General features: G+C 33.0%; 3 protein-coding genes across 4 annotated transcripts; 2 read left to right on the top strand and 1 right to left on the bottom strand.

Moving 5' to 3' along the window:
- Window positions 1-70: 70 nt before the first annotated feature.
- LOC108610713 (gamma-interferon-inducible lysosomal thiol reductase) lies at window positions 71-1,346 on the top strand. The gene is made up of 4 exons (XM_018002980.2): window positions 71-321; window positions 517-684; window positions 741-923; window positions 985-1,346. The coding sequence occupies exons 1-4, from the start codon at window positions 217-219 to the stop codon at window positions 1,234-1,236; spliced, it is 708 nt and encodes a 235-aa protein (XP_017858469.1). The 5' UTR covers window positions 71-216; the 3' UTR covers window positions 1,237-1,346.
- LOC108610706 (NHL repeat-containing protein 2) lies at window positions 1,248-4,084 on the bottom strand. 2 transcript variants are annotated; one of them, XM_089464554.1, is made up of 3 exons: window positions 3,691-4,084; window positions 2,373-3,577; window positions 1,248-2,310 (listed from the first exon to the last, which is right to left on the bottom strand). In XM_089464554.1, the coding sequence occupies exons 1-3, from the start codon at window positions 3,719-3,721 to the stop codon at window positions 1,495-1,497; spliced, it is 2,052 nt and encodes a 683-aa protein (XP_089320680.1). In that variant the 5' UTR covers window positions 3,722-4,084; the 3' UTR covers window positions 1,248-1,494. The 2 variants fall into 2 exon arrangements, with proteins under 2 accessions (XP_089320680.1, XP_017858461.1); XM_018002972.2 differs by having other exon boundaries at window positions 3,660-4,081.
- A 333-nt stretch (window positions 4,085-4,417) lies between these two features.
- Window positions 4,418-16,903, top strand: uex (metal transporter uex). Its single transcript, XM_018002967.2, has 8 exons — window positions 4,418-4,959; window positions 11,771-12,110; window positions 12,178-12,366; window positions 12,424-12,639; window positions 13,957-14,130; window positions 14,193-14,838; window positions 14,910-15,176; window positions 15,242-16,903. Exons 1-8 carry the CDS (start codon window positions 4,574-4,576, stop codon window positions 15,787-15,789), a joined length of 2,766 nt encoding a protein of 921 aa, XP_017858456.1. The 5' UTR covers window positions 4,418-4,573; the 3' UTR covers window positions 15,790-16,903.
- Window positions 16,904-17,797: the final 894 nt, after the last annotated feature.

Genomic DNA, 17,797 nt, shown 5'->3' with positions numbered 1-17,797 from the left:
CCGCCGCTGGTATTTTTGTACAATAAATTTGGCGTATTTTAGTACTTTTCGCCATGCATTGGAGTTTTGGACGATACGCGTTATAACTTATAATGTTGTTGGTTTATTACTTATAGTTTCTTCTTTCTCTGCTTTGCTTATACATACATATGTATATGAATTGGTGTGATTTATAATTGCATATATTGCACAAATTATTTTTTGCTTAGTTAATAAATGATACCTACACGGAAACGAATTTTTATATTGTTATTCTTAATTGCCACACTAGGGCTTTTACTGCGAATTCTATCCTATCCTCGGACGCAGTTAGTTTTAAAGGTAAATATTTGATATTTTCCAATGAGTTGGCTGATAATGCAATGTTTGTATGTATGTATGTGGCTTACCTACATATACAGTAATATCTAGCCAACCTGCTTGTATACTAATAAAAAAAATTTAAATGTTATTTTAAAATGCCTGATATAATACACATACTTGAATAAAATTAATAAACTATTTCCTATTTTGCAGGAAGAACCACATTATCGAAGAGCTCCAGGAGCTCCACTGCCCGTATTGGTAACCGTATTTTATGAGGCTCTCTGCCCGGACTCTAAATATTTTATTACTAAGCAATTGCTGACCACGTACAAAGCTGCAGCGCCTATAATGGAGGTGCAACTTGTACCTTATGGCAAGGTATACCGAAAATAAATATATTATTCTATTATGCTTATCAACAAATTAATTTAAAGGCACACACCACAACCGATAATGAAGGCAAATTCATATTTGATTGCCAGCACGGTCCGACGGAATGTCAAGCAAATATGTATCATGCATGCGTTTCTGAAGTTATTGATGATGCACTTACTCGACTAGAAGTTGTGACCTGTATGATTCGAGACAATCGAAATCCCAAAGATGCTATGCAAAAGGTTCACTTGCTTCATACATTAATGAAACTCAAAATTACAAATGAGTGCCTCCTTTTTTTAGTGTACCAAACAATACAATGTAGAGAATGCTGATCTCATCCAGAAGTGTTTTGATAGCAGCCATGGATCTGAACTAATGAAATTGAACGGTGATGCGACACACGCACTTCGACCCCCAGTAACATTCATTCCAACGATAACATTAGACGGCTCGCAAGGCAACCAGGCTTCCATTTTAAAAGATTTGTTCACTGAGATTTGCAAATCAGCTGGAGGCATTGCGAAGGCGGAAAGTATTTGCAAAAATCATTAGGTTAATATTAATTAGGACAAAGTGCAACTTTTATTGACAATTTTTTATGCATTTTTTGTTTTTTGTTTGTGCAAAATTTTTACAAACATAAACATGAACGGAAACACAAATATTTGTTTTAAATTAATTATTCGAAACCACTACATACAACATCTTTTTAATATAGATTAGCCTAAACACTGTTGCTGAATTGGATTGCGCTGATACATGAAAACATATATCTGTTATCTGTCATTGATTCGACGAGCCATCTCTGTATCAACAGAAATTAATATTAGATTGATTTATATGTATTCCAATATCTACGTCAAGAGTGTTGTCTTTAATGATTGTGGGATGCAAGGGTGAGCCCTCAGCAGAACGTTCACTGACAATGGAAACTGTAAATTTCTTTATAAGGCAGCTTTTTGAATCACAAAGGCTTAATGCAAACTCTATTGTTAAATCGTTTTGATTAGTTGCTTCAGTCCTGACACTTCTGGACGATTTATTATTAAGTTGAAGGCTACATTTACCCTCAGCTAATATACCGTTTAATTGATTTATTTCCAATTCTGGATTCAGGAATTTTACCATCCACTTCTGTGGTGCATCCGGAGTAAATTTAAGATCGGATGAGAGTCTCATGCTGAAATTGATGTTGCAGTTTCTATAATGAAGCACAGGAATCTTTTTTACCAACTCTAACCCACTGATTTTTGATAGAGAGCGCGGAGCGTCTGTTTCAGTAGTATTCGTAATTTGATTAAAGTCCAGTAAAAAAGGTTCAGCTGTAAGTGACGCTAAATCAATTATATGAATGCCGTGGTTATTTGTATCAGCAACTAGTAATCTGTTTCTATCAGCGTCAACACAAAGGCCAGACGGCTCTCTAAGAGCAAGCGTGCTACCATCTTTGTTTTTTATAGTTAAGGTTGAAATTATATTAGTTTCAGTATCAACTTGTTTGATTTTATGATTATACGTATCAGCCACATATAGCTTCTTATCGACGTTGTTATATGATACGCCCAATGGATGCTGAAGTTTTGCATTGTACAGTTTGCCGTCTTCGTCTCCAAAAGCAAATAGGTTCTAAAAAATTTTAAAAACTCATGTTACATAAATGCATATAATTGACACATCATTTTATATACCAAAGGATTGCGATCTCCACCAACAACTGGCATTACTTTACCATCGACCATTGAAGCTTTGCGTATACTAGAGCTCTCACTGTCGGCTATGTAAAGATAATCACTGGACATGGCCAAGCCTGATGGCTGTGCAAACGCTGCGTTCTGTGGATAGGAGTTGTTTCGGTTTTCCTCAAGCCCATTGCCAATAAGCGCAACGCAACAACGTGGCTCAAACTTTCGAAATTTCCACCAAATAATGCCTTCGGGGAAATAGCCCCAAATCTGATGAGTGCCAGCCATGGCTATCAGCACTATTGTTTTCTCAGGCACATTAAGCTCATCTAGGTGGAAAGACATATCCATGTCCCGGGTGCGAAACACCGACACATCCCACGGCGATGATAGTGGCTGCAATGGCCCCAGTTTCCCACCGATTCGTTCATTGCCTTGACTACCCGTTCCGGCTAGCGTTTCAACAACTCCGTTGTTCAGGGAAATTTGCCGAAGTGCATGATTATCGGTATCGGCCACTATGAGCGTATTTTTATCAAGAAAGGCAACACCCTGGGGATTATTGAATCGCGCCATATTTAAAGAGCCGTCCACAAACCCTGCCTCCAGTCCGCCGATTTTATACTTTACGACCCCACAATTGGTCACCACAATAATCCGATTGTTTCCAGCATCAGCTATAGCATACTGATCTTCTAGCATAGCAATTTTTGCAGGGAAACGTAAATTGGATGCCGGCAAAAGGTCTGTTGACAGCTGTAGTGGTAAGCTGGAGAAGTTAAGTTTTTGTTGGCGATCAAAAAATGATAACGCCTCTCCAGCAAAGTCGCGAAGAAACTCACCATGGCCTTCACCCATTAATAACAACATGGGCATCCCGCTTGGACTTAACACCAAAAGCGAAGGCCAACAGCGAATGCTTAGAGCTCGCCATAGAGCAGATTGCGAGTCATTAACAATGGGATGTTTAATGCCATAGCGCTGCGCTGCCGACAGTATGTTGGCTGCTGTTCGTTCATTTTCAAATTTCGGACTATGAACGCCCACAACAACAAGTCCACTTTCCACTGGAAATCTCTCTTCCAAAGCTCGAAGCTCTGGCAACACATGCATACAATTAATGCAACAGTAGGTGAAGAAATCCAACACGACTAATTTTCCGCGTAAGCCAGCAAGTGTCAATGGTCTACTGACGTTGAACCAATCCAAATCTGTACGAATATGTAGATATATATATATATATATATATATATATATATATATGTATATATAAAGAGAAATCTTGCAACATACCAGTCTCGAATTCAAAATTTAAAGACTTCACCTTCGCAAGAGAACTGTCGTTTGTATCCCATCGTCCCAGAAATTCGTCAAAGATTTTTGCTTTATTGGCTCGGTTACTAAGGTAATTTTGCTGCAGTTGTTCAGTTACGAATGTAACGATGTCGATTGCAGAAAATTCCTCCGAGTTGTCCATAATTAAATCACTCTTATAACTTTTGTATGTCTTGATATGCTAGATACCAACAATACCGAATAGATAAGTTTATTATGCAGAGTTCGCCTGTTCCGGTTCAATTGAATAGATCATTAAAATGAACGACTGAACTTGTTCAGGTGTGTTTCAGAAAACGAAAATTGTTTAGGATCAGCACATTTGAATTCACATAAATCTCGTATATTTTAAAAACATAAATTTACATAAGCAAATAAAATTATTTTAAACTCGATTCAAAATAAAAGTTTTGTGGAAGAAAGCCTTTTCTAATAATGCAAATGTATATTAAAGAATTTAATTCATTCCATATAAAAATATATAATATGATCAACACAAAACAGGTACAGAAATTCTTGGTATGTGTAGAATTACAGCTTTATTCAATATATTTTTTATATTTGTATATTGTTGCGGAAAGCCTTCAGACAATCAATATAAATCGGTCCTTATATAGTCTAAATAAAATCTGTTTAGTATTTTTATTTTATTTTGATTTTTATTTTTAATTGATTATTTAAGTTTAATTATCTATGGCGCTACGGTCACACTGCCGGTGGCTACATACATACGTATATAGTGCATTGCATAGGCAGGCATATTGCTTTTAGGGGCTTTACTTGTGCCAACAAAATATCACTCGGACGAATTTCGTGATATTATTGTAATATAATTGCTAAACAACACTCAAAAATCATAACAAATACGTATTATGGAAAAGAGTGAAAAGTGTTTCAAACAATGTCATAAACGGACTAAAGTGTCAAACTCAAAAATAGTTACCAACACCTCAGTTTTGCGAATGCCGCGTGTGAGAGATGGAAAATCAATTGCACGTCCAAAATTATGTGTTACACTGGAGTGTCTACGAGACATAAAAAGCATTTATCTTGCTTTGCTAATTACAATTTTAGCGTTAGAAAATTGTAAATTGGCCTACGGATCTTTTGAAAATGTCGACTTTGATGGCGTTGCTCCGTTAACAGTGTTAAAACCATTGAATTTAATGACAAATCTGCTGGCAGAAGAAAACATAAATAACTCTAACACAGAAACAAATATACTAAAGGAATTGAAGTTGCCAGAAACACAAACAAGGCAAGTTAGAATACAATATACATGTATTTCAATAATAAATCTATTGCGATAATGAATCTATATTATATAGCTAGGCGACCTTTACGTCTTTAGATGTTAATTAATTCTATGCTTTACAGAGGAGCATCATATGCATTTGATTTTTATTTGAGAAAAATCTAGCATACAAGTTATAAAGTCTAATTTATCTAGTGTCTGAATCTGCCTACTCTCCTCAATCTCTCAGCTGGAATTCATATTGCTAATTTTAGTTTTAGGGCTTACATATTTGGAAGCTCCCAATCATGTTTTGTTTACATTTGTGACAGATTGTCACTCGGGTAGAGCTGCCACCTAGTTAGAATTTAAACATACGTTTTAAATGTAAAAATGTTTTAAGAATGCAAAACATATACTTAATTAAACTGGTTTTATGACATGTTACAGCTAAATATATGTTTATGCTATAAACTTTAAAATATTTAAATGCCATAAGAATTAAAACGAAATTGCATTCCTGTCGTGCCCCCATTATATTTGCGTAAAACTCAATTTAAACTGTTAATTATATACCATATATATTGTATGCGGTATAGCGCGGTCGCCTCGACTTTAAAGATTTTAATAGGTAAACACAGCAGTTCACAGTCTACCGGATAAAGGGATGTTTTCATTTTGAGCTGACTGTTTAATAACAAAATTGAAGCATTCATGATGCGTACATACATATGTATTAAATATGTAAGCAATAGCCGGCAAAGGCGTATTGTTATTAATTATATGCAGATAATGTTTTGTTTTAGGAGTTTACTGTTGCTAAATTCTTGTAAAAAGTCAGTATGGTCCCCTTCAAAAGTTTTAAGTGAAAATATTTCATCTTATAAATATGTCACAAATAAAAATAGGTTCATATGTATGTATAATAAAGCTGTTTTTCTGCATTGATAAGTTTATATTTCCATATTTGTTTTCAATGCTCTAAAATACAAATATATGCGTTGATTAACACATTATAGCTTACTAAGAGATTAACAACTTTTGCCAATCTTTGTCAGATGCAAGCGAGTATATTAGTTTTGTGCAATGTTCCTCCAAACCTAGGCTTAACTCTGTACATTATAAAAGATTTATAGATATGAGAAGCATAAAACATTTTTTCTCTACAGTTGTTTTTTTCTATCTTTGCTGATTTACACGTATCATACGCACCATCGTATCGAAACATACTATGCTTAGATATACGTATATAAGTATGTGATTTTACGCATATATGTACATATATATATCCAAAATACCAGTACGAAATAATACGTATTCCTCGACCTACTAACAACATATAAAGAATCTCAGTCCCCAGTTCCACTTGTATGCGATACCGATAACCATATTTATTTTATTATTCTGTGAAGGCTGGCTGTGACTCAATTTCTTGGTCTTATCATTCACTGTTTATCACCGCACAATACACGTTCATGCACATACATAGATGTATGTATGTTCTTGTCTACACACTCAACATACATATCCCCACATGTATGTAAATACTTCCCAGCGAGAATATCTGTTTGCTTGCTTTTAGATATTCGCCTAATTTAGTTGACTTGTTGCCTTAATAAATCTGAAAAAGCTGAATTCGCTGAAGTAAAAGTATTAAGGTCACAAATACATTCATGCTTCTGTGCGCGTGCATATGTGTGTATGTATGTATACATACTCGAGAGACATCCATATAAATTTGAATGAATTTTTTCTATGTTCACGTCCATACAAATTATTTAAGTAGCATAGCCAATATGTATATACATATGTATGTATACATATGCTGTATTGTAATTATAGAAATATGTCAGTTTTGTCTATGAATGTATGTAAGGATGTATATTATATTTGCATCGCGTATGTTTTGGCTGCCAAATCTATTTATAATAATTTTATGTGTGAAAAGTATTGCCATTTTTTAAATATATTTTTTGTGTATGTACGTATACGTGTATATGTATATAAATTTACGAAAGTGTGTGTGAACATAAAATGGTAAAAAGATAGACAGTCAAAACATTAATTAATTTCTAGTTGATATTTTTAGTATAAACAAACCAGGGTACTCTACAGTTGTGCAAATGCATATCTAAAAGAGAAATGTTGGCATAAACCACCTATCACTATCGATGTAGCCTGATCTGATCTCTATAAGATCAATAATCAATTTTATATTAAGAGCTGAAATTGAAGAGAACTCAAAAGTTACTCTCTACACTCCGATATACTATGTACAAATAAATGTATATTTATTTAACTTCTTTAAGTATTGTTACATAAAATAGCTACTCGGGCGATTAGCTCAGTCGCTCGTGGTCGATATTCTGTTCAGTTATTTAATAGTTATTTGCTCATTAATGTTATTGCATACCGAACAAGCAATATGAGTCGTTCATGGTATTAATAGTAAACGAACGAAAGGATGAACTACATGGGACTAATGAAAAAAATGTACAACCTTTATTTAGAATATTGAGCTATCATCTCAGTACGTTCGCAGTCCAGTATTATTTTAGGGTATTAAATATTCGACATGCCTAATTTGTACCTATATATTTACTTTGTTATACTATTTTAAAGGGCTTGTTCATTTCTTTCGGTTTGAGAAATCTCTAAAAAACTGCAAATTACCGCAAACATTTGTACTAATGACTCATTCTCGTGCTGATTCTTAGCCATTGCCTGTGCCATTGCTCTCCTCGTCGTTGTGAAGCACGTTTGAGTGCGAGCTAACAACTCAGCTGCACACACATTCACACACGCAATACAAACACAGGTATAATCTTACGCACAAACATGCATATTTACATATATACATATATGTGTGTGTGCTTTTTTTTTTGGCGAAGCCGCACTAAAATCAATACACAGAAATATATACACATATATACATACATACATATGAACATACTCTTACAAAATTTTGAAAGCTACCAAACACAACAATATTGCGAGTAGTTCTTATTTTTGTTTCAACGTACAGTCCAAACAAATCTGGATTGCGTCGGTTTAAGCAAGTATCTTATTTTTATATTTTTCTGATGCTTGCTTGTGCGTTTCGATATCCGTACTTATACCAATGTAATGAGTGACTACTTATTTGTATGTATGTATGTATGTACATGTGTATTAGCACTTGTATGTACGTAAAATGTCATTCCAACATATTAATTATATGTATGCATACCTGTACATTTAAATTTTAATATCCACATGTATGTACATACATAATTTTTATGTTTATAAAATCCTTATGAATACTTTATAGTTAAGCAACACATTCTAAATTTTCATAATAAGCTTAAAACGTTGATAAAAATACATAATAAAATTTACAAAATTATTGTCTGAAGAGCGCTTGCGCCCGATGACATACATATCATCTAATCGGTCCAACTCTGGCAAATGTGTACCTATAGAAATTCGCGTACATACGTAGATATGTACAGATGTATGTTTGTGATGTACTTTCAGCGTCTGCAGACAGACATCAACTGAATATATGTACATACATCCTGTCATGTTTTGACACATGTTCATAAATACGTATGCACGCATCTATGTAAATGTTTACACTTCCATATATTTTATACATTAGTATGGAGTGTGTGTGTATGTTAGTGCTTCAAGGATATTACAGATTCTTTTGGAAAAGGGCGCACACGGTCAAGAATCGATTATTTATGAAATTTGTTGGAAAACAGCAAATGTTTTAAATGAATTAATTATAATTCAACTGCAACCGAATTCACTATACTCTGTTTCAGGTGTAGTAACTAGTAAAGAGGGACTTTTTTAATAGGTTTGTAGCTGAGAGATAAGAATGAATATGAGTAGAAAGCATTTTTTTTTAAATTATTTTCCGCCTGATAATAGGACTTTTAAAAAATAAAAAGTATTTAGAAAGAAAGCGGTGAGTCACCGTTTTCTATGTATATGTACGTATGTATCTTTTTTTTATTTTAATAAAATAAATAAATATAGATGTAAATATAAAAATAGATAGGTTCTTTCTACTATTAAGAACTTTCTGAAACTTAGAAGCCATAATTAACTTATCTAGAGGAAATAAATTAGTTCTCTGTTTCCATTCCGATGCTTCCTTACTATTTTTAGTTCTTCACCTGTAAGTATTTAGTAGCATTGCATATATGTATTTAGTAGGTACATATATAATTTAATGTATATCTATAAGTTAATTTAATTTCAGGTATATTTAAAGTTTCCGATAAAACTCTAATCTATCAATAAATATAAAAAGGTTATATGAAAAAGAATATATAAAAGATTATGTTACCATATCAATCATAATTAAAAAGCTTTATAAAGGCTAGGTCAGGGCAGAATACTTTAGGTGGAGCTACCCTGAACTTTAAATTTTCAGAGGGTTATTATATGTGTGAATTTGGGCGAAACGAGAAGTTGAATTTAAATTTTCAATGAATTATAGGTGTATATTTATTTATATATCTTGTATCTTATCGATTTATATTGTAATTCTCCTACACTAGGTTGGAAAGTCAGACATGAAAGCATACATTTTTTATTTTTTCTGGTCGATTACTACTCTAATATAGTTCTAACATTATTTCGACAATGATATGTATTACCTATTTTCAAACATTGTGAATGTAAAATATTTGATACGGTTTAAAGTAATGAATTTATTGAAAATCTAGAGCATTATCAATGTGTCTTTATCTGGGAAAACTTTCAGAAAACGTTTCTATATAATTAAGCACTCATATATGTTCGTGCTGTATACTTAATCGAATGAGACATATGAAGCTTGATAGCAGTATGTTGATAATAAAGTTATATGCGATAAGAGAATACTTGTTATGACGCAAGCTGAAATCTTGCGACGGTTTCAAGTAAGATTATCTTTCTGGATGCAGCTCAAGTCAGTAATTTCTGGTAAGTTAGTATGTTGAGAACTATTTACGAAAAGATCTCAATTGGTTTGATGACCGAAATGCTTACGTAGGGGTTGACTTTATCAAAAAATGAAGCCCTTATACAATAGTCAAGTGGCTATTGAATTCGTCATATATATTTTGATCAGCGTTAACATCCTGGTAGCTGCTATTTGTCTTTCCAACGTTATCTATCTAGCTACATAGATGCACTATGAATTATATATTATTTTTGACGCTATAATCTAAGTCTGGCATCGGTCTATACATAAGAAATATATAATGGTAATAGCTGGATGTTTTATCGATTGATGAATAACTACTTAGCATATAAGTTATTAGAAATAAATCATCTCTTTTCTTATTTCTTTTTCAAAATTTCTTTTGTAAATCTACATACATTTATTAGTAGTTCATAATATTGTTAAACGTTACTATATATGGTATTATTTTGGGTTTTACCTTTCAGTTGTCGGCTCATAAAATTGATTTTGTATGAATAACAACTTCTTGTTCACTTGGTCGTCTATATATATTAAGTATATTCTATCGGATGCATCAATATGCATAATACTTATGTATGCATTTTTAATAAAGTAAATGTGTACATTAATCATTCTTAGAAGACGTTCTCTCGATGCCAGTAGTATATAAATTATATATCACTCTTATTTATTGATCTATAATCATTCTGTATGATATGACTCTAATCTATTGATATAGAGCTTAAGGATAAAAGAGTTATAATCCAAATATAAATTTTGAATTATAACTCTTCAAAATAACGTCGAATAATCTGTTTTCGGTTTATATTATATATATATTTGGTAGGATGGTTTTATTTATTTGTTTATTTATTTTTCTTTTTCAATTACCTTTACTATAGGTTCGAATCTACCTTCCTCAAAATGTTTTGAATCTATTATTTCGTTATACATAGTTATGGTTATTATTGAACAAGTAAGAAAGCTCTAGTCGAGACTGCTCGACTACGAGATCCCCTGAACCCTTGGAGTAATAGCTATTTCAATAATTTTTCGCGTCTTTCAGCTTACAACATACACACACACACACACACACACACACACACACACATACACACACACACACACACATACACACACACATACACACACACACACACACACACACACACACACACACATACACATACACACACAAGCATTAACTCGCATGGGCGGCAGTGAGCGCTTACTATGAGAACTTAATTGTTTAAAAAATTTTTGTGGACGTACGATCTTCATGAAACTTTTAGATTATGATAATAAAATGAATATGCATGTAATTGCCAAAGCACAAGTCTCTAGTATTTGAAATACGCCTTTTACAAAAGTGAGGGTGAGGGGTTGAATATAGGGGTGAAGGGTAAATTTTAATAAAAACCGAAATTGTATAAATTGCATATAAGCATACATTAAAAATTTGAAGACTCTATCAATAAAGGTGTAGAAGATATAATTTTATAACTGGTTTTCGATAAGGTTTTTATCGATAAAAAAGATCTGGATGAGTTATCGATTTTTAATGATAAACTCGATATCCGCGCTGTAATTACGGACATTTAAAAAAAAATTTGAAGTCTCTAGCTCTTATATCTTCTGAAATTGACGCGTTCATACATACGGACAGACGGACAGGGCCAAATCGACTCAGCTCGTCGCCCTGATCAAGAATATATATACTTTGTGGGGTCTGTCAGGCCTTTTCTGCCTGTTACATACATTTCAACAAAACCATTATACCCTGATTTCCCATTGAAAATGGGTTCAGGGTATAAAAATGAGAATGTGTAAATGAAGTTTTTCAATAATTATTTCCAATCAATTATATTAATTATCCCTATTTTTTTCTAACAGAGATCGGAAACGGCGACAGGCTGAGAGTGATAAAACTTTTCGCATCATTGGATTACGTTTGGAAGATGATAGCTCTGAGTCCAATGATGGAGTACCGAGTGTATTGAGTAATAAGGAACAGACGATTCGCGTTTTCGGTGTTGAATTACAGAAAAACACAGTTATCGCGTTTACAAGTGAAGAGAATGATTATAAAGGAGCTTGTTTGAAGCCTATGACCGAAATTTTTAAGCCGGACCATGTTGCCGATAGCGGACTTACTGCAACATATACGGTTAAATTTCCGTACTCAAAGAGCGTATTGTATATTTGTGCGAAAATTGACGACAACGGAGTAGCTGTGAGTTTTACATAAATAGTTTCAGAATAACTTAAAATCATGTATTATTACTGATTTTTGTTAACAGCACCAGAGTGCGGCTGAAACCACACCCCTTGTACATCAAGGCAATGACAAATGGATGAAAATCGAAACGCATCAACCACTTTTGCCTCTTTGGGTCGCAATTGTGATTATTGTAATATGTTTATGTTTCTCAGCTTTGTTCTCCGGTCTTAACTTAGGTCTTATGGCTTTGGACCGTACTGAGTTAAAAGTATGTAATTGAAGGTAAACCCATTAACCGTTTAAATATAAAAATAATTTACCTCAGATATTACGAAATACTGGCACGGAAAAAGAAAGAAAGTATGCCGCGAAAATTGCACCTGTCAGAGATCAAGGTAATTATCTGTTGTGCAGTATTCTCTTGGGTAATGTGTTGGTTAACTCCACCTTTACCATTCTACTGGATGGTTTGACTTCTGGACTTTTTGCTGTCATATTCTCCACCTTGGCTATTGTACTTTTCGGTGAAATAACACCCCAGGTAGGCATTCAATTAACTATATGATTGGTTTCTGTAAAAGTAACACGCTGAATCAAATTAATCCATTTTATGGATTTATTATAATTGACTGATGCCACTTCGAAATTCTCAAACGGTTGTACTTTTTCTTAATTATCAAAAATAATAGTAATGGTTAATATGTAAGTTTATATATGTAAGGAGTTGATATAAAAATAGGTATGTCTATATACAAAAAACAAAAAATTTAAAATACACTATTATTTTATATTGTACGCTTTAAAGAATCTCAAAAAGTTGAAGTTCTCAATTAGTTTACCGTGTTGTAAAGGAACATTTCGATCATTTTAATTTTTGAACACACTTCCCCATACTTAACGTTTAAGGTTCCGTCCCCCGTCTCCTTGAATGTAAAAACATTTTAAATAACAGGGTCTGGCTTTACACCCAGTTGGATACCTTTTGGTTGCTATAGTCGATGACTCACTCTTCCTATTGAATTTTAAATGTGGGTAAATGTAACGTAATAGAACGAAGCACACTTAGACAATCTTTAATAGGATTGCGTTGCTGCGACTGGAGAGAGAAGCTCCTAATTAATTAATTAATAATCCAGATTCGTAAGTATGGGCAATTATATTAAACAAAATTCAGTGACAATCAAAACATTAAAAAAAAAGTATAAAAATTGCAAAAGTTTTAAGCCGGTGCAAACGTTTAATCTTTAAAATTGTTTGTAAATTAGGTGAAAATAAAAAGATAATAATAATAACTAGCGATGATAATAGATAACAATATTTGAAAATAATAAGTCGCATAATGCATCTGTGCGTGAAGAGACTCCATAGTCTTATCTATGCCTTTATTTTCTATTGGCAGTTTTCTTTTTTTTTTTTTTTTTAAATTATTACTTTTTTTCTCGACACATGACACAAGAGACAGATTCAAATAATTACCATTATTACTCAATTACATTTAATAGTATTGCTTTATACATATTAGTTTAATTCGTAAACAAGACAAGATGGCCCCTAATAGATTTTAAGTGACTTGTTTATGCTTTTTGATTAATATATTATATATATTAACGAACATGACACCAATACACACAACTGTTAAAGCCTAGTTATGCGCAACAACTTTGTATGGTATCTGACAAACGCATTTATTGCTTATGGTTAGAATAAAAAAAATTCTATTTTTCATGGGTTAATTTGAAATTTATAACGGCGTAACTCTTACGGTAATCTATCATTCTTATCTTTCAAAATAAAACTATTTTCACAAATATTTTTTTATATATTCAAAAAAAAAAAAAAACAAAAAATAATAATATAGGCTGTTTGTTCAAGACACGGTTTAGCTATTGGTGCCAAAACTATATTGATTACCAAAACGGTAATGGCCATAACAGCTCCACTATCGTACCCAATATCTCGTCTTCTAGATGCATTATTGGGTGAAGAGATTGGTAATGTATTTAATCGTGAACGTCTAAAGGAACTTGTCCGTGTAAGTAAAAAAATGTCTAAAAGCTTTGATTTTCATTATACTAATGAAATGGTTATACGCAGGTTACAAACGACGTAAATGATTTGGATAAAAATGAAGTGAATATCATTTCTGGCGCTTTGGAGTTACGTAAGAAAACTGTCGCCGATATTATGACTCACATTAATGACGCCTACATGCTCTCACTGGATGCCGTGCTAGACTTTGAGACTGTATCTGATATTATGAACTCTGGTTATTCGCGAATTCCGGTATACGACGGGGATAGGAAAAACATTGTGACTTTGCTCTATATTAAAGATTTGGCATTCGTAGATACTGATGATAACACGCCGTTAAAAACGCTGTGCGAATTTTACCAAAATCCAGTTCATTTTGTTTTTGAGGACTACACTTTAGATATAATGTTTAATCAATTCAAAGAAGGTACGATCGGTCATATCGCCTTTGTTCATCGTGTTAACAATGAAGGCGACGGTGATCCGTTCTATGAAACCGTTGGCCTTGTTACATTGGAAGACGTTATTGAAGAGCTCATTCAAGCAGAAATAGTCGATGAAACCGATGTGTTCGTTGATAACCGTACAAAAACACGTCGCAGTCGTTATAAAAAAGCTGACTTTTCCGCGTTTGCTGAACGTCGCGAGGCGCAAACTGTTCGCATCTCTCCTCAATTAACATTGGCTACATTCCAATACTTAAGTACAGGTAATAAATAGGCAGCCATGAATTTGCTTGTTATTTAACAATCTTAAAATATTCCCACTTATTTCGTACAGCTGTGGATGCGTTTAAGAAGGATGTCATTTCAGAACCAATATTGCGGCGATTACTTAACCAAGATATTTTCCACAACATCAAAGCAAAGGGAAAACCGAAAGATGATCCCAGCCTGTTCATATTTACGCAAGGAAAAGCAGTTGACTTTTTTGTACTTATATTAGAGGGTCGCGTAGAAGTAACGATTGGCAGAGAGGGACTACTTTTTGATAGTGGTCCATTTACTTATTTTGGTACACAAGCATTGGTACAGAACGTAGTTGTTGGTAAGTATATACAGTTAAAAACTACAATTAAAATAAATCAATTTAAATTGTGTATCTCGTTATAGACTCTCCAACTCAGATGGGGTCGATGCAGTCGTTAAATATGGACTCGAAAATTCGACAAACTTTCGTTCCAGATTACTCCGTTCGCGCTGCTACAGATGTGATATATATTGCAATTAAACGTAGCCTGTACCTAACTGCGAAAAAAGCAACTTTGTTAGAAAAGAGCCGTAAATCGGGCACATTTTCAAGTGAGACAATCGATGACGAAGTTGAACGGTTGCTTCATTCCGTAACTGAAGATGAGAAGCCTCGATTCCTGTCAGCGAGGCGGCTATCCAAGCCTAATCGAAGTGTAACATCGTCACCCACTAACAATACTATATCTCATGAGGATCGAAGTAATAGTGCTAGTGGTCCAATCCAAGCTAGTCATAAAATTGGGCCCGAACGAACTGAAGATGGTTCATTCAGTAGTTTGGTTACCTCGGATGTTGCAGGGGATCTTCAGAATGGGGAAAATGATGACAGGGATGGAACAACGGCGTTAGCCCCGCTTTTACCAAAGCCGGAGGACAACAACGAATCTAGGCAAAACAAGCCACAATAACGACCGTCTACAGACTATCCTTTACTGGAAAACTAGATGCGCAGATTCAATTGTCCATAATATTTTCCTTTCAATCACATTTGCTCTAACGTATAGCCGACATACGATTGTGTTTCCTTACATATTTTTCCTTAATTATTGTTGAACTTGCAATTTGAATAGAATATTGTTTCAATGATTTTGTAGAACTCTTAGAGATAAACTTTTGTGTACAGCAAATTAATACAAAACAATCAATATGGTATTTGTTTATTGTTTTTGATAAATTTCGAGTGTTAAAATTTATTCACAATTACACATAATAAAATACCTCATAAAGTACGTACTTAAGGAGAGAAAAGAAGCGCCACTGCTTATAATCCACCCCATGTTTCTACTTCCGATATAAAGGCATTATTAACAATATGTTTATGATCGCAGCATTAATAAAAACATGTAAAGTTTCTGTATTGTTCAGTGTAAATCCTTAAACGGTTAGTTTTTTTCATACTACAAGTCAGCCTAAATATGTTATTTAAGTAACGATATTCCTATACTATACCAATGTGCACAAGTTTTTTGTTTTTAATGTTATTTAATGTTTGCGTTATTTCTATATTATCCTGCGTCAAGTATAATAAAAAAAAAAAGATATATATATATATATATATATATATATATATATATATATATATATATATATATATATATATATATATATATCTTGTTTTTATTTTGGGAAATTTCAAATTTCTTATTTGTTGTTCATATGATTAAATGTGTTAATTAGCAGCTTATAATATATTTAAATGAAATACATAAACATACCTGTTAACTTAAAATAAATGCATACCTATACAAACACAATGTGAACGTATTTCTATGTATTAGAAGCAGATGAAATTCGTATTTGCATGTCCATCGCATTTGTTAGTGAAGCCAGATGAATATTGGCTATAGGTAATATATTTTGAATGATTCTTGCAAAGAACCGTCATTAAATGAAACATGTGCTTGCAATAAATTATACATTTTATAGAATTCATATATTTACTATTAAAATAAAAAACATTAATGTCAATAGATATACTTTGTTACTTCCTTATATTTACAATATATATTCGTATATAACGCACTTGCAAATCCTTTTTTTCTGGGCACTTGGGTAAAAAATTATTGAGAACATTGAAAAAATAATCATAGTAATAAATCAAATTGATAAGTTTTTTTATTTGAAAAGTCTTCAATTCAAGGGTTGTTTTTTATCAAAAGGTTGCGCTTACATTTTAAAAATGAGTGGAAGGTTTTTCTTATGAAACCATTCTAAGCCAGTTGAAGGAAATTTGATCAAACGAACAAAATACAATGATAAAACTAATAAGAGCTGCTAATAGTTGTTCACAATCCTAAAACAAAGTATTTTTGGTTAATCTCAGCTCAAGATAACACAATCCTCGCATTTCTCCTGAAATTAATAAGCCAAATACTTTAATTTTGGGGTTCATTCCCGAAGAGAAACTTTAAAACACCTTAATGACTAATATTGTAAATGATATTAAAATGAAAAAAAAAAAAAAAAAAACAAAATTAGTTTGGACGATAGGAGACGTATGTGAGCTGTTATAACCGTATCCAAACTCGATTAAAGTCAACAAGGGAATAATCTCTTTTCGTTGGTAACTTCATAGACGACTATTTTGCATTGGCAATCGCTCTTATGAGCTCTCGTCTTTCTGCTCTTCTTCAAGGCATTCAATTACAATGTTTCGAGTCCTAATATACGACTTTGTCGACATTGTAGGTAACGAAAATAATGAGAGCCATGCGCTCCGTTTCGGTTAGGACATTCATGTCGCTGCATGATTGCGAAACAATGAAGTGAATGTCAGTAGGCATGAATGCGTCCATCTCAGAAAATACAAGAGCGAGAGAATTGTAATTTTTTTAAAAAGCTCGTAAAAATGGAGGTTGTTAAAAAACAAAAATGTAATTTAATGTCAGATGCAAATATAGCTATTAAATGAATGAG

Source organism: Drosophila arizonae, chromosome 3 (genome assembly GCF_054131065.1).
Source record: "Drosophila arizonae isolate 15081-1271.41 chromosome 3, UAZ_ARI_1.0, whole genome shotgun sequence".
NCBI classification, from domain to species: Eukaryota; Metazoa; Arthropoda; class Insecta; order Diptera; family Drosophilidae; genus Drosophila; species Drosophila arizonae.
This window is presented reverse-complemented; position numbering and strand designations above follow the sequence as displayed.